The 21,167-nt window shown below is 36.0% G+C and overlaps 1 protein-coding gene across 1 annotated transcript in view; it reads right to left on the reverse strand.

Moving 5' to 3' along the window:
• The window catches only part of DTWD2 (DTW domain containing 2), a 98,281-nt gene that overhangs the window by 53,146 nt on the left and 23,968 nt on the right, over positions 1-21,167 (reverse strand). Inside the window, exons 2-4 of the mRNA XM_029215625.1 lie at positions 17,296-17,386; positions 13,202-13,296; positions 10,032-10,224 (exon numbers count right to left, since the gene is read on the reverse strand). Coding sequence (XP_029071458.1) covers positions 10,032-10,224; positions 13,202-13,296; positions 17,296-17,386 — 379 coding nt within the window. The remainder of the gene's footprint in view (positions 1-10,031; positions 10,225-13,201; positions 13,297-17,295; positions 17,387-21,167) is intronic.

Below are 21,167 nucleotides of genomic sequence, written 5' to 3' on the forward strand. Positions count from 1 at the left end.
CTGTGCAGCAAACTGTTTACCATTCACATTCTCAGATGCCAAAGGCCATTCTTGCAAGAATGTTTCTAAGGGGCTTCCCTGGTGGCGCAGCGGTTGGGAGTCCGCCTGCCGACGCAGGGGACGCAGGTTTGTGCCCCCGTCCGGGAGGATCCCGCTTGCCGCGGAGCGGCTGGGCCCGTGAGCCATGGCCGCCGAGCCTGCACGTCCGGAGCCTGTGCTCCGCGGCGGGAAGGGCCACAGCAGTGAGAGGCCCGTGTACCACAAAAAAAAAAAAAAAGGATATTTCTAAGGATAGCAGTCTCAAACCTGCTGTGTTAATTGCTTTCTGCACATGTAAAAATAGACAACTGGAACAACAGCCACACTTTACTATCAAAAACAATATATTAGGCTGTACAAACCACTGACCAGACTGGCCTAAAATGGCATATCTTCTGTTCCTGTGAAAACACTAAATTAAAAGTAGTTAAAAGGAATCTGTGTAAAACAAAATGCACTAAATGATATTCTTTTAAAATATGCATCATGGCAAATAAACAAAGTAAAATTACTATTTGAAAACTGATTTTTAATCTTAGTCTTTTATACTGGTACATTTGAAGTCTCCTAAAAGTTGATCTTGATAAAAATTTATTCTGAAGGATACACATTACATCATTTGAAAAGTAATAATGTAAAGGTCAGTTGATACTGGGTAAAAACAATGAATTCCTGATCAGTAAAGAATCAGAAGGTGAATTTTCAGCTTTATTGAGAAATAATTGACATACATCACTGTATAAGTTTAACGTGCACAATATGATGATTTGATCTACATATATTGTGAAACAATTACCACAATAGGTTCAGCTAGCATCCATCTTCTTTTATACATACAATAAAAAGAAAAGGAGAAAAGAAAAAAGTAAAAGAATTTTCCCCTTGTGATGAGAACTCTTAGGACTTACTTACTCTCTTAACAACTTTCCTGTATATCATACAGCAGTGTTAGTTATACTCATCATGTTATACATTATCTCCCTAGTACTTATTTATCTTATAACTGAAAGTTTGTACCTCTTGACCACCTTCCTCCAATTCCCCCTCCCCCCACCCCTTCACCTCTGGTAACCACAGTCTGATCTCTTTTTCTGAGTTTGCATGTCTGTTTGGTTTTGAAGTATAATTGACCTACAACACTATGTTAGTTCTTGTTACACAACATAGTGATATTTTTCTATACATTTCAAAATGATCACCGTAAGTCTAGTTACAATATGTCACCATGCAAAGATATTACACAGTTATTAACTGTATTCCCCACACTGTATATTTCATACCTGTGACTCATTTATTCTGCAGCTGAAAGTTTGTACCTCCCTATTCTGCTATACACTTATCTCCCATAGAGATTCTCTTTTCTCAGCTTCCTGTCTATTCAGACGTGGAATGTTGCCCCTCTCCTAAAATTTATCTGGGGTAGTTCACACAAAGCATTCACACACACAAAGCATTCACATACACACTTCACTCACACAAAGTATTCTTCTGTGTATAAAAGAGACTCTAAAGAATGTCTGGGTACATGAAGTTGTGGGACAGGGGGAAGGTTGTAACAAGGTGAACTATTTAAAATTGAATTTTGAAAACACTGTTCTTTCTCCACACACTCCCAGGTCTTCTCTTTTGCCATATTCTCTCTCTCTTTCTCCCTCCCTCCCTCCCTCCCTCCCTCCCTCCCTCCCTCCCTCTCTCTCTCTCTCTCTCTCTCTCTCACTCTCTCTCCCCCACCAACCACCCCTTCCCTCCCTTCCTCCCTCTCTCTCTCTCTCACTTTCGCTGCAAGTCCACTTCTTCTGTTCTCCCCTGTTTTCTTCTCTTTTGCCCCTCACGTGCCATGACTTCCAAATTCAGAAGTGATTTAGGTATGTCTTTGGTTCACTGCCTCTTTATATATCTCATTATCTCTAAGGAATTTTTCTAAACACAGACAAAAACCTTAATGTAGGCCAACTAAAAAATAAACAAGAATATTTTATTCCTACACAAATGTGTCTAAAAAATGGTGCCACATTTATATTCTGGACCTTACTTCTTTTTGTACTTGACGTAATATTGTGGATGCTTTTCTATATCAGTACAGTACATAAGTATGATAATCCATTTAACCATTCCTTGTACTGAATATTTAGGATGTCATTCCTATATTGAACTTGTAAAGATTTTTAGATTCCTAAAAGTGAATTTGGGGTTGAAAGGTATGTACATTTTAAATCTTGAAAGAGAGGGCACAAAGCAAAAGCAAGAAGATCTACAATCCTGCAGCCTGTGGAACAAAAACCACATTCACAGAAAGACAGACAAAAAGAAAAGGCAGAGGACTATGTACCAGACAAAGGAATGAGATAAAACCCCAGAAAAACAATTAAATAGAGTGGAGATAGGAAACTTTCCAGAGAAATATTTCAGAATAATGATAGTGAAGATGATCCAGTACCTCAGAAAAAGAATGGAGGCAAAGATGGAGAAGATGCAAGAAATGTTTAACAAACACCTAGAAGAAGTAAAGAACAAACACAGATGAACAATACAATAACCGAAATGAAAAATACACTAGAAGGAATCAATAGCAGAATAACTGCGGCAGAAAAACAGGTAAGTGTCCTGGAAGACAGAAGAGTGGAATTCACTGCTGCAGAACAGAATAAAGAAAAAAGAATGAAAAGAAATGAAGACAGCCTAAGAGACCTTTGGAACAACATTAAACGCACCAACATTCACATTATAGGGGTCCCAGAAGGAGAAGAGAGAAAGGGCCCAAGAAAATATTTGAAGAGATAATAGCTGAAAATTTCACTAACATGGAAAGGAAATAGCCACCCAAGTCCAGGAAGTGCAGAGTCTCAGGTAGGATAAACCCAAGGAGACACACGCAGAGACACATAGTAATCAAACTGAAAACAATTAAACACAAAGAAAAATTATTAAAAGCAACAAGGAAAAAATGACAAATAACATACATGGGAACTCACATAAGGTTAACAGCCGATTTCTCAGCAGAAATTCTATAAGCCAAAAAGGAGTGTCATGATATGTTTAAAGTGATGAAAAGAAAGAAACTGCAACCAAGATTACTCTACCCAGCAAGGATCTCATTCAGATTCAACAGAGAAATCAAAAGCTTCACAGACAAGCAAAAGCTAAGAGAATTCACCACCACCAAACCAGTTCTACAACAAATGCTAAAGGAACTTCTCTAAGTGGGAAACACAAGAGAAGAAAAAGACCTACAAAAACAAAACAATTAAGAAAATGGTAATAGGAACATACATATTGAAAATTACCTTAAATGTGAATGGATTAAATGCTGAAACCAAAAGATACAGGCTCGCTGAATGGATACAAAAACAAGACCCGTATATATGCTGTCTACAAGAGACCCACTTCAGACCTAGGGACACATACAGACTGAAAATGAATGGATGGAAATAGATATTCCATGCAAATGGAAATCAAAAGAAAGCTGGAGTAAGACCTTAAAGAATGTTACAAGAGACATGGAAGGACACTACATAATGATCAAGGGATCAATCCAAGAAGATATAACAATTCTAAACATATATGCACCCAACACAGGAGAACCTCAATACATAAGGCAAATAGCTAACAGCTATAAAAGAGGAAATCAACAGTAACACAATAAAAGTGGGGGACTTTAACACCTCACTTACACCAATGGACAGATCATCCAGACAGAAAATTAATAAGGAAACACAAGCTTTAAAAATGACACAATAGACCAGATAGATTTAATTGATATTTATAGGACATTACATCCAAAAACAACAGATTACACTTTCTTCTCAAGTGCACAGGGAACATTCTCCACGATAAATCACATCTTGGGTCACAAATCAATCCTCAGTAAATTTAAGAAAACTGAAATCATAACAAGCACCTTTTCCAACCACAGCACTATAAGATTAGAAATCAATTACAGAGAAAAAAACGTAAAAAACACAAACACATGGAGGCTAAACAGTACGTTACTAAATAACTAAGAGATCACTGAAGAAATCAAAGATGAAACCAAAAAATAACTAGAGACAAATGACAACGAAAACACAATGACCCAAAACCTATGGGATGCAGCAAAAGCAGTTCTAAGAGGGAAGTTTATAGCAATACAATCCTACCTCCAGAAACAAAAAAAAATCTCAAATAAACAACCTAACCTTACACCCAAAGGAACTAGAGAAAAAGAACAAACAAAACCCAAAATCAGTAGAAAGTATCATAAAGATCAGAGCAGTAATAAATGAAATAGAAACAAAGAAATCAAGAGCAAAGATCTGTAAAACTAAAAGCTGGTTATTTCAGATGATAAACAAAATTGATAAACCTTTAGCCAGACTCATCAAGAAAAAGAGGGAGATGACTCAAATCAATAAAATCAGAAATGAAAATGGAGAAGTTACAATGGACACCACAGAAATACAAAGCATCATAACAGACTACTACAAGCAACTCTATGCCAATAAAATGGACAACCTGGAAGAAATGGTCAAATTCTTAGAAAGGTACAATCTCCCAAAGACTGAACCAGGAAGAAATAGAAAATATGAACAGCCCATTCACAAGAAATAAATTGAAATTGTGATTAACAATCTTCCAACAAACAAAAGCCCAGGACCAGATGGCTTCACAGGTGAATTCTACGAAACATTTAGAGAAGAGCTAACACCCGTCCTTCTCAAACTCTTCCAAAACATTGCAGAGGAAGGAACACTCCCAAACTCATTCTATTAGGCCACCATCACCCTGATACCAAAACCAGACAAAGATATCACCAAAAAAGGAAATTACACACCAATATCATTCATAAATACAGATGCAAAAATCCTCAACAAAATACTAGCAAACAGAATCCAACAGCACAGTAAAAGGATCATACACTATGATCAAATGGGGTTTATCCCAGGAATGTAAGGATTCTTCAATTTATGCAAATGAATCAATGTGATAAACCATATGAACAAATTGAAGGAGAAAAATCTTATGATCGTCTCAGTAGATGCAGAAAAACTTTTTGACAAAATTCAACACCCATTTATGAAAAAACCCTCCACAAAATAGGGATAAAGGGAACTTCCCTTAACATAATAAAGGCCACGTATGACAAACCCACAGCCAACATCATTCTCAGTGGTAAAAAACTGAAACCATTTCCTCTAAGATCAGGAACAAGACAAGGCTGTCCACTCTCACCACTATCATTCAACATAGTTTTGGAAGTTTTAGCCACAGCAATCAGAGAAGAAAAAGAAATAAAAGGAATCCAAATTGGAAAAGAAGAAATAAAACTGTCACTGTTTGCAGATGACATGATACTATACATAGAGAATCCTAAAGATTCTACCAGAAAACTACTACAGCTAATCAATGAATTTGGTAAAGTAGCAGGATACAAAATTAATGCACAGAAATCTCTTGCGTTCCTATACACGAATGATGAAAAATCTGAAAAAAAAAAATTAAGGAAACACTGCCATTTACCACTGCAACAAAAAGAATAAAATACCTAGGAATAAACCTACCTTAAGGAGACAAAAGACCTGTATGCAGAAAACGATAAGACAATGATGAAAGAAATTAAAGATGATACAAACAGATGGAGAGATATACCATGCTTTTGGATTGGAAGAACCAATATTATGAAAATGACTTTACTACCCAAAGCAATCTACAGATTCAATGCAATGCCTATCAAACTACCAATGGTATTTTTCCAGAACTAGAACAAAAAGTTTCACAATTTGTGTGGAAACACAAAAGACCCTGAGTACCCAAAGCAATCTTGAGAAAGAAAAATGGAGCTGGAGGTATCAGGCTCCCTGACTTCAGACTATACTACAAAGCTACAGTAATCAAGACAGTATGGTACTGGCACAAAAACAGAAACACAGACCAATGGAACAGGATAGAAAGCCCAGAGATAAACCCACATACAAATGGTCACCTTATCTTTGATAAAGGAGACACGAATATACAACGGAGAATATACAGCCTCTTCAATAAATGGTGCTGGCAAAACTGGCCAGATACATGTAAAAGAATGAAATTAGAACACTCCCTAACACCATACACAAAAATCAACTCCAAATGGATTAAAGACCTAAATGTAAGGCCAGACACTATAAAACTCTTAGAGGAAAACATAGGCAGTACACTCTATGACAATTATCACAGCAAGACCCTTTTCAAACACTTCCTAGAAAAATGGAAATAAAAACAAAAACAAACAAATGGGACCTAATGAACCTTAAAAGCTTTTGCACAGCAAAGGAAAACATAAATAAGATGAAAAGACAACCCTCAGAATGGGAGAAAATATTTGCAAATGAAGCAACTGACAAAGGATTAATCTCGAAAATTTACAAGCAGTTCATGCAGCTCAACAGCAAAAAAACAAACAACCCAATCCAAACATGGGCCGAAGACCTAAATAGACATTTCTCCAAAGAAGATATACAGATTGCCAACAAACACATGAAAGGATGCTCAACATCACTAATCATTAGAGAAATGCAAATCCAAACTACAATGAGGTATCACCTCACACCAGTCAGAATGGCCATTATCAAAAATTCTACAAACAATAAATGCTGGAGAAGGTGTGGAGAAAAGGGAACCCTCTTGCACTGTTGGTGGGAATGTAAAGCAATACAGCCACTATGCAGAACAGTATAGAGGTTCCTTAAAAAACTAAAAATAGAACAACCATATGACCCAGCAATCCCACTACTAGGCATATACCCTGAGAAAACCATAATTCAAAAAGAGTCATGTATCACAATGTTCATTGCAACTCTATTTTCAATAGCCAGGACATGGAATCAGCCTAAGTGTCCATCGACAGACGAATCGATAAAGAAGATGTGGCGGGGCTTCCCTGGTGGCGCAGTGGTTGAGAGTCCGCCTGCCGATGCAGGGGACACAGGTTTGTGCCCCGGTCCGGGAAGATCCCACATGCCGTGGAGCGGCTGGGCCCGTGAGCCATGGCCGCTGAGCCTGTGCCATGCTCCACATGCTCCACAACGGGAGAGGCCACAACAGTGAAGGGCCCGCATACCGCACAAAAAAAAAAAAGAAGATGTGGCATATATATACAATAGAATATTACTCCACCATGAAAATAAATGAAATTGAGTTATTTGTAGTGAGGTGGATGGACCTAGAGACTGTCATACAGAGTGAAGTAAGTCAGAAAGAGAAAAATAAATACCGTATGCTAACACATATATATGGAATCTAAAAAAAAAAAAAAAATGGTTCTGAAGAACCTAGAGGCAGGACAGGAATAAGGATGCAGATGTAGCGAATGGACTTGAGAACACGGGGAGTGGGAAGGGTAAGCTGGGACAAAGTGAGAGAGTGGCATGGACATACATACACTACCAAATGTAAAATAAATAGCTAGTGGGAAGCAACCGCATAGTACAGGGAGATCAGCTCGGTGCTTTGTGACCACCTAGAGGGGTGGGATAGGGAGGTTGGGAGGGAGACACAAGAGGTAGGAGATATGGGAAAATATATATATGTATAGCTGGTTCACTTTGCTATAAAGCAGAAACTAACACAGCACTGTAAAGCAATTATACTCCAATAAAATGTTAAAAAAAAATACATAACGCAAAAACTATTGAAAATGTAGAAAAAAAGGGGCTTCCCTGGTGGTGCAGTAGTTAAGAATCTGCTTGCCAATGCAGGGGACATGGGTTCGAGCCCTGGTCCGGGAAGATCCCACATGCTGTGGAGCAACTAAGTCCGGGGACCACAACTACTGAGCCTGCGCTCTACAGCCCAAGAGCCACAACTACTGAGCCTGCGTGCCACAACTACTGAAGCCCCTATGCCTAGAGCCCGCACTCTGCAACAAGAGAAGCCACTGCAAGAGGAGCCTGCACACTGCAACAAAGAGTACCCCCCGCTCACCGCAATTAGAGAAAGCCCGTGTGCAGCAACAAAGACCCAACACAGCCAAACATAAATAAATAAAATAAATTTAAAAAGAAGAAAATGTAGGAATAACTTCATTAAAAACACACAAATAGAAACTTTCCATATACCTTTTTCAATATAAAATAGCCTGGGCATGCCAAAAAGAACAGCATAAAGTAAAACCACAATAACAAACTAAAAAAATGTAAACACTTTCATTGCTAAATAGAGAAGGTAAATTTTTTATATTCATAGAACATGCACAAAAATTTGCCATGTACTTACCCTGATAAAAATCATAAAATTATTCACAATATTGTTGGCAATGTTATTTTATCATGATCCAACAAAATAAGAAATAAAAATAAAAATAGCTACAAAAATGTTATAACACTTGAGAATTAAAAACTCTGATAATCCATGGGTAGAAAGAAATCAAAACAAATTACAAATTATATCAATGGTATAGATACAAAAACACATCAATCCAAAACTATAGGATACAATGACAATTATACTAAGAAGAAACATTACAGTCTTCTTTCCCTTTATTATTAAAGAAGAAACTCACTAATCTTAATAAAGAAACATAGTACTTATAGCACAAATCTTACAATCAGAAAAAATAATTTAGCTGAAAAAGGTAAAATAAATTGATCAAGCTAAAAGCTCAAATTGATGAAGTAAGAATAAAGTTTAATAGCCATTAAAACAATCTAAAGGCTAATACTTCTAAAAGCTCAATAAACAAGGAAATCCCTCTTGAGTCTGTTCATGGGGGAGAAAAGTGTGTGTGTGTGTGTGTATGATTAGGAAAAAAAAAAGGGAAACATCCAGAAAAAATTAAAATAAGTACTTAAGAATATATAGGTATATGGCAAATAATCTGTTAACCCAAGGGAAAGGAACAATTCCCTAGAAAAGATAAACTATTAAAAAATGAAGCAAATAGAAGTAGAAAGCTTGAATAATTTTCATGAAAGAGTTTGAAAGAAGGGTTTTAAAGTTACCATTTTAAAGAGACCAGTATCAGGTGGCTTCACCATAGAGCTCCATGTAATTTTTAAGGAGCAAAACTATTATTTTTTTTCTTCATTCACAATTTTTATTTCTTGCAGTGAACTTTTTATATCCTCAAAGTCAATTTGTCTTTAAAAAAATTAATACTTCTTATTCATGGTACAATCCATCCCCCCCTCCCCCAAGGAAAACAAATTCAGGGATGGAGTCATTTGGGGGAAGTTGAAATAGGTACTATAAGTTCGTGACAAAGGCTTCCCAGCCCACCATCCTGTACATATACAACAAAATGGCAGCACCTCAAGTTCACCTAAATGAAGTTAGGTTAACTATTATTTAAACTATTCCAAGCCACAGAAAAATATTAAAATCTCTCCTATTTATTTGGTGAAGTTACCATTATCTTAGTACCCAAATATTATAATAAAAGTACATAAGATATATAAATTATAATTTAAAGCCATTAAATAAAATATAAGCTTCTGTAATATATCAAAAGGGTAGTACAATATGACCCAGTAGAGTTCATTCTAATAATACAAGAACAGTCCCACATTAGGAAATGTATCATCATCAATTACATCAACAAATTGAAGGATAAACCATATGATTATAATCATGAATGACAAAAAAAAGTATTTCATAAAAACTCAGTCATGCCTAATAAGAACAAAGTAATTTAGTATTCCAAAAATATTTAAACATAACACTTCTTAACAAAAACATTAATACACATAGAAATAAATAATCCTTACACTGCTCTGATTAAATGTCTGAGAAACTTTTAATACAGCTAAATGCCTAAACTATGGTGAAATTTGATGGTAGGAACTGACAAAGAAGGACAAATTTGAAATTTTCTGCTTACATATAAAACATACACACAAGCATATACATACCTCTGTACATACATTCGCATATCTAAACACCATCAAATTCATATATAAACGCATATGTGTGTCCTCTCACAGAAAATATATACATGTATAACTATACATTTGTATTTACTCTATGTTAAAATACTAGTTTACCTGTTTAGGCAGTCGGAACAAGGAATTCTTGTAGAAAATGTCCTTAGCCTGGCTCCATGTACCATCGATGATGATGATTGTGGAAGGATAAATAGGAGAATCTAATATAAATTCTTCCAAATTAGCAGCTTCAGCCCCTGGATATAATATTAATGTATCAGACTTCCGACAAACAGTTGAAAGTTCAGGATCTCTAAAAGTTTAAAATAAAAGTCTTTATTAGCCTGGCGGGGGGGTGGAGTTTTATTATTCTTATTGAACTTCATTCAAAAATACATGTCAGGGCTTCCCTGGTGGCGCAGTGGTTGAGAGTCCGCCTGCCGATGCAGGGGACACGGGTTCGTGCCCAAGTCCGGGAAGATCCCGCATGCTGCGGAGCGGCTGGGCCCATGAGTCATGGCCCCTGAACCATGGCAGCTGAGCCTGCACGTCCAGAGCCTGTGCCCCGGAGACGGAGAGGCCACAACAGTGAGAGGCCCGCATACCTCAAAAAAAAAAAAACAAAAAAAAACATGTGAAAGCATTTTGTCACTAGAGATATAATAAAGAATGACACAGCCTCTGTCTGCAAGCAACAAAACAAACTTGAGGGGGAAGGAGACAAGTTAAAAGTCAATTAAAGACAATAAATGGTATAATCTTCAAGCTATAATAATAAGCATCTACAAAAATATACAGCCAATACCAGCTCTAACAACGTCCTTTTAGATTGGTATCAAGGTAAAGATAGGGGCTTTTGCCACTCATAGTACACATTGTACTGAAGGTCCCGGTTACTACAATAAGGCAAGAAAAAGAAATAAAAGGCATAAACATCAGAAAGGAAGAACCCTATCTGCAGATAATCCTACTTACATTGAAAGTTCTAGGGAATCTACAAAACAATTTCTACAACTAACAAATAAATTTAGAAAGTCACAGTATACAGGGTTAATACACAAAGGCCAACTGTTTTCTTATATACTAGTGGCAAAAAACTGAAAATAAGTATTTTTAAATTCCATTTACAAAGGATACTAAAAGTAATAAGTCTCTTAATCATTCCCCCATGGTTACATCACATACTCTAACAAAAAACTAAATCAATCATTCAGGACTTCCCTGGTGGTGCAGTGGTTAAGAATCCACCTGCCACTGCAGGGGACATGGGTTCGAGCCCTGGTCAGGGAAGATCCCACATGCTGTGGAGAACTAAGCCCGTGTGCCACAACTACTGAGCCTGCGCTCTAGAGCCCGCGAGCCACAACTACTGAGCCCACGTGCCACAACTACTGAAGCCCTCACGCCTAGAGCTTATGCTCCACAACAAGAGAAGCCACTGCAGTGAGAAGCCTGCACACCTCAACAAAGAGTAGCCCCCACTCGCCACAACTAGAGAAAGCCCGCACGCAGCAACAAAGACCCAATGCAGCCATAAATAAATAAATAAATAAATTTATAAAAATAAATAAATCAATCATTCAATTACCAGATTAATATTAAATCAATAATCTTAATCAGCTTTAGTTTAAAATCCATACATGAATAATAATTTACTGAGTAAGCACTATATTTGGTACCATCAAAAATACTGAGCTTAGGGCTTCCCTGGTGGCGCAGTGGTTGAGAGTCCACCTGCCGATGCAGGGGACACGGGTTCGTGCCCCAGTCGGGGAAGATCCCACATGCCGTGGAGCAGCTAGGCCCGTGAGCCATGGCCACTGAGCCTGCACGTCCGGAGCCTGTGCTCCACAACGGGAGAGGCCACAGCAGTGAGAGGCCCGAGTACCGCAAAAAAATAAATAAATAAATAAAAATTAAAAATAATAATAATACTGAGCTTAATATCATAGGCTCAAAATGGGATAGGCTATTTAGAAAAATATCAAGTTTCTCATCCCCATGCACATCTGTGGAAGGGTTAGATAGCCAAATGTCAGGGATGACCCAGATAGTTTCCACTTCTACCACCATAGATGCTCACCATTTTTGCAATAAAATAACCAAGATTCAAGCTGGCAGATTATATACCCACATCTTTCCAAGAATTATAGAGAAACTATCATTATAAAGAGCCTCTGTGTGAAAGAAGTGTCACAGTGTAAATTATGTGGTTGCTCCCCATGTGAAGGGCTCTGGATGGTGCTTCCACTCCCAACAAAACGGCAGAATCTGCAACAGCAGCACCAAGCCCAGAGCAAAGCTCACCTCTGGAGGACAAGGCAATGCAAACTGTGCAAAAGAAAAATCTATATGAGAAAAGAATGCCTAACCAATAGTTTCAGAGCAAGGAAAAGAATGATTTTATAAAGTTCTAACATGATGTTTTCATAATATAAAGCTAAAATAATAAAGGAAGGAAAAAGTTTGGTCAATTCCTTGGGCTTGGTGCTGCCACTAGTCTTACTTAGCATTTTCATAAGTGAACTGAAAAAGAAATCTAAAAATATATTTAACTGTGTAGATAGGATCAAAGTAATTTGTGAAGGCTCTGAATAGGTAGAAAAGCAACAAATATGCTTCAAAGGTAAGAAACAACTTGTAGAAAAATTTCAATATACATACAGTATATTACATATATTTATAATAATGGGCTATGTAATACAGTGTAAAATAAGATCCAAGAGTATTACAGAACTGTCTGTGAAGATATCAACTAACAAACTGCTGCACATACTGGGCCTCATCAAAAAAAAATATTTTAAACACAACAAGAGAAGGCATTCTATCATTTTTTTAAAATATGGATGTGCCTATAACTGGGACACTAAATATAGTTCTAGTCACTGTACCTTAGGAAAGCCTTCATGGGCTGGAAATGAATATATGTTTATATAAATGTATATCATATATAATTGTAAAAGAAAAACATTAACTAAATCTAATACAAGTACACTAACATCCTGAAATAAAATATCTTAACAAAAATGAAATAAACAGGAAATATACATGCCTTTTAGGCTCAACATATATACCATGGAATTTAGATAATGCTATAATTTGTTTATTCCATCTTGGTCTGTTTTTGTTTATGTTTTGCTTATCTTGTATTATTTTGAGAGAGAAGGCAGAAATTAAATTTTTTAACTATTTCCAATGTACCATGTTCTAGGTCTAATAGGTAACTTGAAGGAAACCATTTTTAAAGTAAAAAAAAGAATTCATTTAAATTGCCCTAAAAGTTAATTTACCTTTCCTCACTGAAGCGACGACCAATCTTGACTTTACACTTATCTTGGGGGAGACATGCTGCTAGCAGAGGAACTGTCCGCAACACCTTGTTTTCCTGTAATTAAAAAATTAATTAAAATGTAGATTCTAATTAGATAAACATGCTTTTAAAACTTTTTGATGAACATCTGATTCACAGCATTATGTATAATTTTCACAAGTCTTTTACTACAGACCACAGTTTAATAAAAAGAGGTACAGTTTCTCTGACTTATCAGTATTAAATATAATACAAGTGTATATTTTTATTCTATTTGGGTGTATTTACATGTTTACTGATCAAAAAGGATAACATTATTCTAAATAATAAAGATTATGAAAAATGTAAATTTGTGTTTAAATTGAATTCATTTATTCTGACAAACTTTTTATTTCACTAGTAATTACATTTTGTAGTATGTCAACTTGAAGATAACTGCCTAGATATTTATGCCCCAAAAGCAAGGAAGTGCTCAAAAAAAAACAAAACAATAGGGCATATCAAAGGGACACAGAAGCCAATCTTAAAGAGCACCCAATGGAACAACTTGAGCAACAAAATAACAGTATTTGGATTATAACCCAAAGTATAAAATAAATACAGAGTCTAGACTGATATAAATAAATGATAGAACAAATAAATGGGAGAGAAGCAACAAATCTTCCTCATAGAAGAATTCCAAGTAATAAACATAAACTCTCCCCTCTCCAGGAGGTGGAGTTTAATCTCTCCCTCCTACTTGAGTGTGGGCTGGATTTATGGTCTTCCTTCCAAGGAATAAAGTATGGAAAGAGAAAAAAATTATAACTTTAGTGTGAAAAAAGCTGGTGACCATTTCTGTAAATTGCATTAACTATCATCATAGATAATGTTCACCATAAATCAGTGGGTTTTTTTCAACGTCCTAACTTCCAACACTAAAAACCACCTTTCTGGTTGCCACAAGAATTCCATTCTTAATCCTTAGTAAAGTCAGGTGCTTAGCTATTCTGCTTTAGCCTCATACTTTTCTTGGCTATTTTGGTCTATAGTGCTCAGTCACTGCCTGGCTCTTCTCCACTGGCCCATCTCAGAATGTCATGCTTGATCAAATAAGTGACAGAGGCCCTCTCTAATCAGTTTACTTACATAGAGCCCAATGTTAGCTTTACCAGTTTATATAATCCTGCATATACATATCCTCACAGTGAATAACTTGTGTCTATAAAAAAGACAATGTACTAAAGGAATATCAAATATTACTTACTTTCCTTTAGGAATATCAGTTATTTAGTAAATTAATATACAAAATAAAGTTATATATGAATTTATAAAAGTAATTAAAAATAAATTTATAATTACATTATTTACGTTTAAACAGAAACCAAAAGTATTGTAGTAACAGTATTCAACAACCACAAACAGACACATAGATATACCCTCAGGGACATTTTTGTGTTTACCTCTTTCACCCCTGGGTCTTGGAAGTATTGATTAAAATAGCATGTAAAAGGTAAATTTACAGATGCTGACAGTGGCTAAACTGATCTACCTAATATAAAGTTCAAAAAGGAAATAGAAGAGTCAGAATTTGCTGGGATTTTAACTAAAAAGAACATGTAGCAGGCTGGCACTCTGAGGAAGCCTGAAAACAAGCTGGAGCAGCTCCTATGATGAATGGGACTAGCAGGAGATAGGTGAGAGGGAAGTTTCAGGACATTTTCCAGCGTCTCATACTGTTTTCCTCCCTCCTTACCATCACTATTGAGACTTCGACACATAATTAAATCACTTTCCAAACTTTTGTCAAAGTAACACATGTAAAATAGTCAAATTAAATGGTGCCTAAAGATTTGTAATGTTCCCAGATACACTCCCCAATACTACTTCCTAGAGGCAATCACTTTAACTCTTCTATTTCTTCCAGTAGTTATGTCCATATTTCTATATATGTCTTGCTATTTCTTATCAATTTTAGATATTATCTACAAACTACCATTTATTATCATAATAGCTAACTTTAACATATATAATTCTAAGTGCATTTTATATATTATTCATTTACTATGCACCACAAACAAGTAATGAAGTATATTTTTTATTATGTCCATTTCACTAATGACAAAACTGAAGCACAGAGAGGTTAATTATCTTGCCCAGGGTTACAGAGTTTACAGAGCTGTTAAGGATTTAAACTCCCGAGCCTTACTCTTAACTACAGCATTCTATAACTACAGCCTCTCGTAATAAATGAAAATTTAGCTTTCTTACAACACTCCTTACCCTTACATCTTCTAATATTTTTAGTTAAATCAATAAACAAACAGTATTTACATCATTAATGCCTACATATACGTAGTTCACAAAATGCCAAGCAATTTAACACGTTTCTTTCTTGTAAAGTATTTTTGTTATTCTTGAGATAACTGTTTTGTTTTTATCCTTAAGTAATTTTCTATATGCATATACCTACTCTTTGAAATGCTCCATCATACACCTCCATTTCATCCACTCCATCAAGTCTTCTTTTCTCAAAGTCCCCTCCTAGGGCCTATCCAAATGGTTTTCAATCATTTTTTAGGGGACGTCATCAAATTGGCCTATTCTTTTATTGAAAACAGTATGCTGAGATTAAGCACAAGGCAGCCAAGTATGACTGACTTAGATTAAGATTGTAAAGTTCCTTGGAACTTTAAGGAAAAACAATATGTATGTACTTGTACATACATAAAATACATTTATAGCACACACAATTATGGATCAATCATCTAAACTGTGAATTAACTATGAAGGAAGGAAGGAAGGGAAGGAGGGAGAGACAGAGGAGAAAGTGGGGGAGGGGGTGTGGAGGACAAGAGAGGAATGAAGAAAAAAGGAACAAATAAGAGATATGAAAACATTAAAACTGCCACAAATCTATGAAAACACCTACATTTTAAAAGCCATCTTATGTCTGGAACCATACAACAATGAAAAGGCCCCATACTATGTATATGGCAAAATGAAAACAGCACTCAACATCAAAAGTCAAGTTTTAGCCACAACTGTTATGGCCAGTAAGCTATCATTTTATGTAAATTTGAGCTGCACCGTGTTGTATGTTTAAATGCAGTAAAATAATGCTAGTGATTAAAGTGTCACAATCCTGACAAAAGCATGTTGTTAACACTGAAAAAAAAAAGGCTGCCCAACAAATGAAATATTTAACAATTTGCAATAAAAGAATAATTGCTTCATCATTTGGAAAAGGAAAGTGACAGATTAATATACTTTAATGTCTTTGTTAAAGTCTTCAAGTGGTATACACCTCAGAAATTTAAGAAAAAATTATTCCTCCTTCAAAAGCCTGGAACAGTTTTAACTTCAGTTTACAGTAAACCCATTTTTGTACCATGCATCAACTAGTTTGGTATTGATGATAATTTCTGGTTTTCTATGATCTCCTTCGCTCCTCTCTTCATTACTGCAGTTAATCAAGAGTTACTAACATACATATACACTAGCACGTGCATAAATCTCACCAACATATGAAATTATTAACTAAAAAGTCTTTCTATACAACACGTACACATATTTTTATATATTTATTTTTATATATACATGTAAAACATACATATTTGTCTATTCACTTAAAGAAGTAAAAAATTAATTTTACACATTCATTTTATAACACTAAAATGCTGAGCATTATTTCTGCCCTAACAAGAAAAGACATCAAGGATACAAGCTATGACCAAAATTTAAAAAGCAGTAATTTCTTAGCTCTCTACTCACAAAATCTTTTTTTCCTCTATACAAAATTGTTGGAGTTCTAAACTTCTATATATTCAATATTCATTATACAATTCAGTAATGTACTTTCTATGAAATAACACCATTTTATGAAATAACACATTTTTTGTCTGTCTATAAAGCATATGATACTATACTATCATATAATATATAAAAGAAACTATTTTTTTCCCAAAGAGAGCATTTATCATCAATTTATTTTCAAAAATGCTGAAGAGCTGAAAGGGATGAGTATGTTCATCTGTATGCTTCCTCTTGTATCCTAATATTCTATCTGAAATTGTGTATTTTATAACATCTTACCTCTGCTGGATGCTGAATTATGTACAAGTGGGTAGAGATGTGTAGAGGATGCACTGGTAGAAACGGACACAAACACACTTTCTGAGGTCGGCTAAAGGGCAGAAAAAAAATGAAAACCTGTATGTTTAAAATAAAATTATATACCAATAACCTAAAATTTGAACATAATTTCACTTCATTATATAGATTTGCTAAAGCTGCATTCTTTAAAATGATACCAAGAATGAATTTAATCAATCTTATTTTCAATATGAGAATTTGAAAAAAGACTCAAGTAAATTTTTTACCATCCATATAGATCAAAGTACCTCAAAAAATCTTGCCTTAATTATCTTCAATGGAAGAATACTCATAAGTCACCACCATGGTCTTTTTATTCATGAAGAAACACTTCTAATAATTTGCATTCCAAATCAAGAACAGATCTCATGTCAAAGAGAAACCTGGCAATTGATCTAAATCATCTGAAGTTGGAGGGAACAAAATGATGATAAAATATTAGAATATAATTACCACCTAGAAGAGAGTTCTAATCAAACTTAGCCATCAGTCAACATGGAGAGCTTACCAATTGTGAGAAGAAACCCAAACGGGCCACCAAAGTATTTTTGGTTAGAATTATATCCACAGAACGCCAGTCTATCCATTTGTTTTCCCTTTTGTTATTGTTTACTTTGTTGTTTTTGTTTTACTTACTTTTTAGTGCTTTACTATTGTTTCAAAAATACTTATTACAAAATTCAGATGGAATAAAAGGGTATACTTCCCATCTCAGTCCTCCAGCCTGGTGCATTCTCTTCCCTAAGGACAACCAGTGATTAGTTTCTTGTGTGTCCTTCCAAAGGTATTGAAGGAATATACATGGATAGTTTACCATTATATCCTATATTTAATATGTGTGTTTATAATATGAAATTCAACAAACGGCCAGACACAGTATATGATGGAAGTAAATTTTCACAATGGATCACTACTATAGGCAGATGTTACATGCCATTACAATAGTACACAAGTGAATATTATATTAAAGGGAATTCCCAACAGCATACTTACTACTAGAAAACTGATCACTATCAACTGTTTCCTCAATTTTACTTATGTTGAGTTATAGCCTAAGGTAAATAATACTTACATTAATAAAACACAGTGTGAGTAAGTTGGTTCAATTATATCTACCACCTCATTCTGCAAGAAACTGTCAAACCTTTGCTCCTGCTGAAGAAATCATCTAGATAATATCTTACGCAAAGGTAGAAATGTATTGTACAACATGACCCCACTTGCCCTCTCCACCAATGAACCCAGAGTGGATGATTAACCAAAGGAAAATCAATATACTTGTTTTCCAGTGATGTCTGAAATGATTCCGTGTGACTACTCAGTCCTACAATGGGTTCCTTCTCAGGAATGTGAGCAGATTTATAGGAATGGAGAGTCTTTCAGCGGTCCCAAGAAGACCACTTAAACATAAGTAAACACAGGAGCAGTGACTGATGGAACTACGTATACTGACAAACAGATCAAGGGCTGCAATTAGAAAGGATTTCCCATTCAATAGGAGGAGGAAGAGAATTAGATACATTAGAATTCTAAAAGTTTAAGTTTCTGATTTTTTTTATAAAGATTTTTTTGATGTGGACCATTTTTTTTAAAGTCTTTATTGAATTTGTTACAACACTGCTTCTGCTTTATGTTCTGGTCCCTTGGCCCCAAGGCACATGGGATCTTAGCTCCCCAACCAGGGATTGAACCCACAACCCCTGCATTGGAAGGCAAAGTCTCAACCACTGGACTGTCAGGGAAGTCCCTAAGTTTCTGATATTTTTATATGAAACTCTGCATATGACTGCAATGCATGATCAGATGTCAGTAAAATTCTTTTATAAAATGTAATTTAAGATCAGATGAAGCCATTTTTAAAAAATCAGAATTTAACTGGATATCAACTTACATATTTATAAATTATATGATTCTAAGAATATGAAAGAATGCAAAAATGTCATATGTCTTATGCAGGAAGCATCTACATATCAGCAGGGCCAAAGAACTGCAAAATCCAACAAGTAAACAAGCTGAGTGAAAGCTGTAGATTTCTCTGGGTAACAGAAAACTAGGTAAAATAAACACTTAAAATAACAGCTTTAGCTCATGACATATATAGTAATTATAAAAGTCCTTAGTATGACAGTTAGGATAGTGCAAAGAACTGCTTCAGATATTGATAGCTCTGGGTTTCATGTCTGACCAAAACCTCTGTTCATAGGGGGAAAAAAAGTTACCTGAGACAGTAATTTCTTTACTGGAAGGACATGTTTGATCTTTAGGAAGATTTAGAATTAAATAGTTTGGAGAGTTCTGCTTCCAGGATAACAGGGAAAGTTGCTTCAGAGACCCACACTCCAGTGAAACAAGCAAAACTGACAAATACTGTTTTATAAAACCACCATTTAAAGTCTCTGGAGGGACTTCCCTGGTGGACAAATGGTAAAGAAGCCGCCTTCCAATGCAGGGGACGCAGGTTCAATCCCTGGTCAGGGAACTAAGATCCCACATGCCACGGGGCAACTAAGCCCGCATGCCACAACTACTGAGCTCGTGCGCTTCAACTAGAGGGCCTGTGTGCCACAAACCACAGAGCCCACGCACTCTGGAACCCACATGCCACAACTAGAGAAGAGAAAACCCACATGCCACAACTAGAGAGAAGCCCACACACCACAACAAGAGAGAAACCCGCACGCCACAAACAAAAGATTCCACGTGCCTCAATGAAGTTCCCACGTGCTGCAACTAAGACCCAACACAGCCAAAACTAAATAAAATAAACAAATAAACAAATCTTTTTTTAAAAAACTTAAAACAATAAAGTCTCTGGAAATTGTCCTAAGGGCATATTCAAATGAAGAAACATTATTCAAGAAAATCTATGAAAACTTGGTATTGGGATAGTTTGTGGCATTTGAGCCATAACCCATTTACAACCTTGCCCCAGTTTAGGTTGACAGAAACTCCACTCCAGGTAAGTGTGGCCAAGAGAACAGAGCTTCCTCTCAGCTTTCAATCAAGACTTACCATATGTCACAGAGAAAGGTAGACCATCAGCATCTCTCATCCTTCCAACTCCAAATTGAAGAAAATAAATTCCTGGTGAGTGTGGCCAACAGAAGGGAGAGCAGTCTCCCTTCCTCCACCCAGCCTAAAAAACAGAAGCTTTACCACAGTGCAGTAGGCTGAAAATGCTGGGACCCCAACTGTTCTCACCCCAGTTCCCTCGTAGGACAGAAGTTCGACACCAGAAGCAGCAAGTCAGAGGCTACTGACTAGCCCTGTACCCAGAACAGTGACTCAGAGAATCCACCTTGGAGGAGAGGCAGACTATAAGAGAGCTCTGAAGCTCTCCCCAAAGTAACTGACTTTATTTGACATGGAGTGTGAGAAGTTCAAGCCTAAGGGTGCTCTCAAAAACAATAACTCTTCTTAATTAAGAGCAACAGCTAAATCACAGGCCAGCTAGTTCATCAGAAAGAACGATGGAAAGAGACAGCTAAGAAGAACACACATGCAGTCAGAAAAAAACTCAGAGTGGCCTCAAAAACTATCCCTCTCCAAATTTAACTGGATCAGACTGCTGAGCAATTTATTCTCCAGGGCACTGTATCGAAATGATAAAATGATCAACTGATAATTAGTGGAGCCTAATGGACAGGATGCAATACCAAAAGAAGAAGGCAGCTTAAAAGAAAGATGTTGTAAAGAGATACTCAAAGATAATCTACTAAAATCATTGTAATACTGGTGGTGTTTGCACAACTTTGCTAATATTACAGAAAACCTCTAAATTATACACTTTAGTAGGATAAATGCCATGGTCT

The sequence above is a fragment of the Monodon monoceros genome, unplaced genomic scaffold, assembly GCF_005190385.1.
Source record: "Monodon monoceros isolate NGI ecotype Baffin Bay Population unplaced genomic scaffold, NGI_Narwhal_1 Super_Scaffold_12, whole genome shotgun sequence".
NCBI classification, from domain to species: Eukaryota; Metazoa; Chordata; class Mammalia; order Artiodactyla; family Monodontidae; genus Monodon; species Monodon monoceros.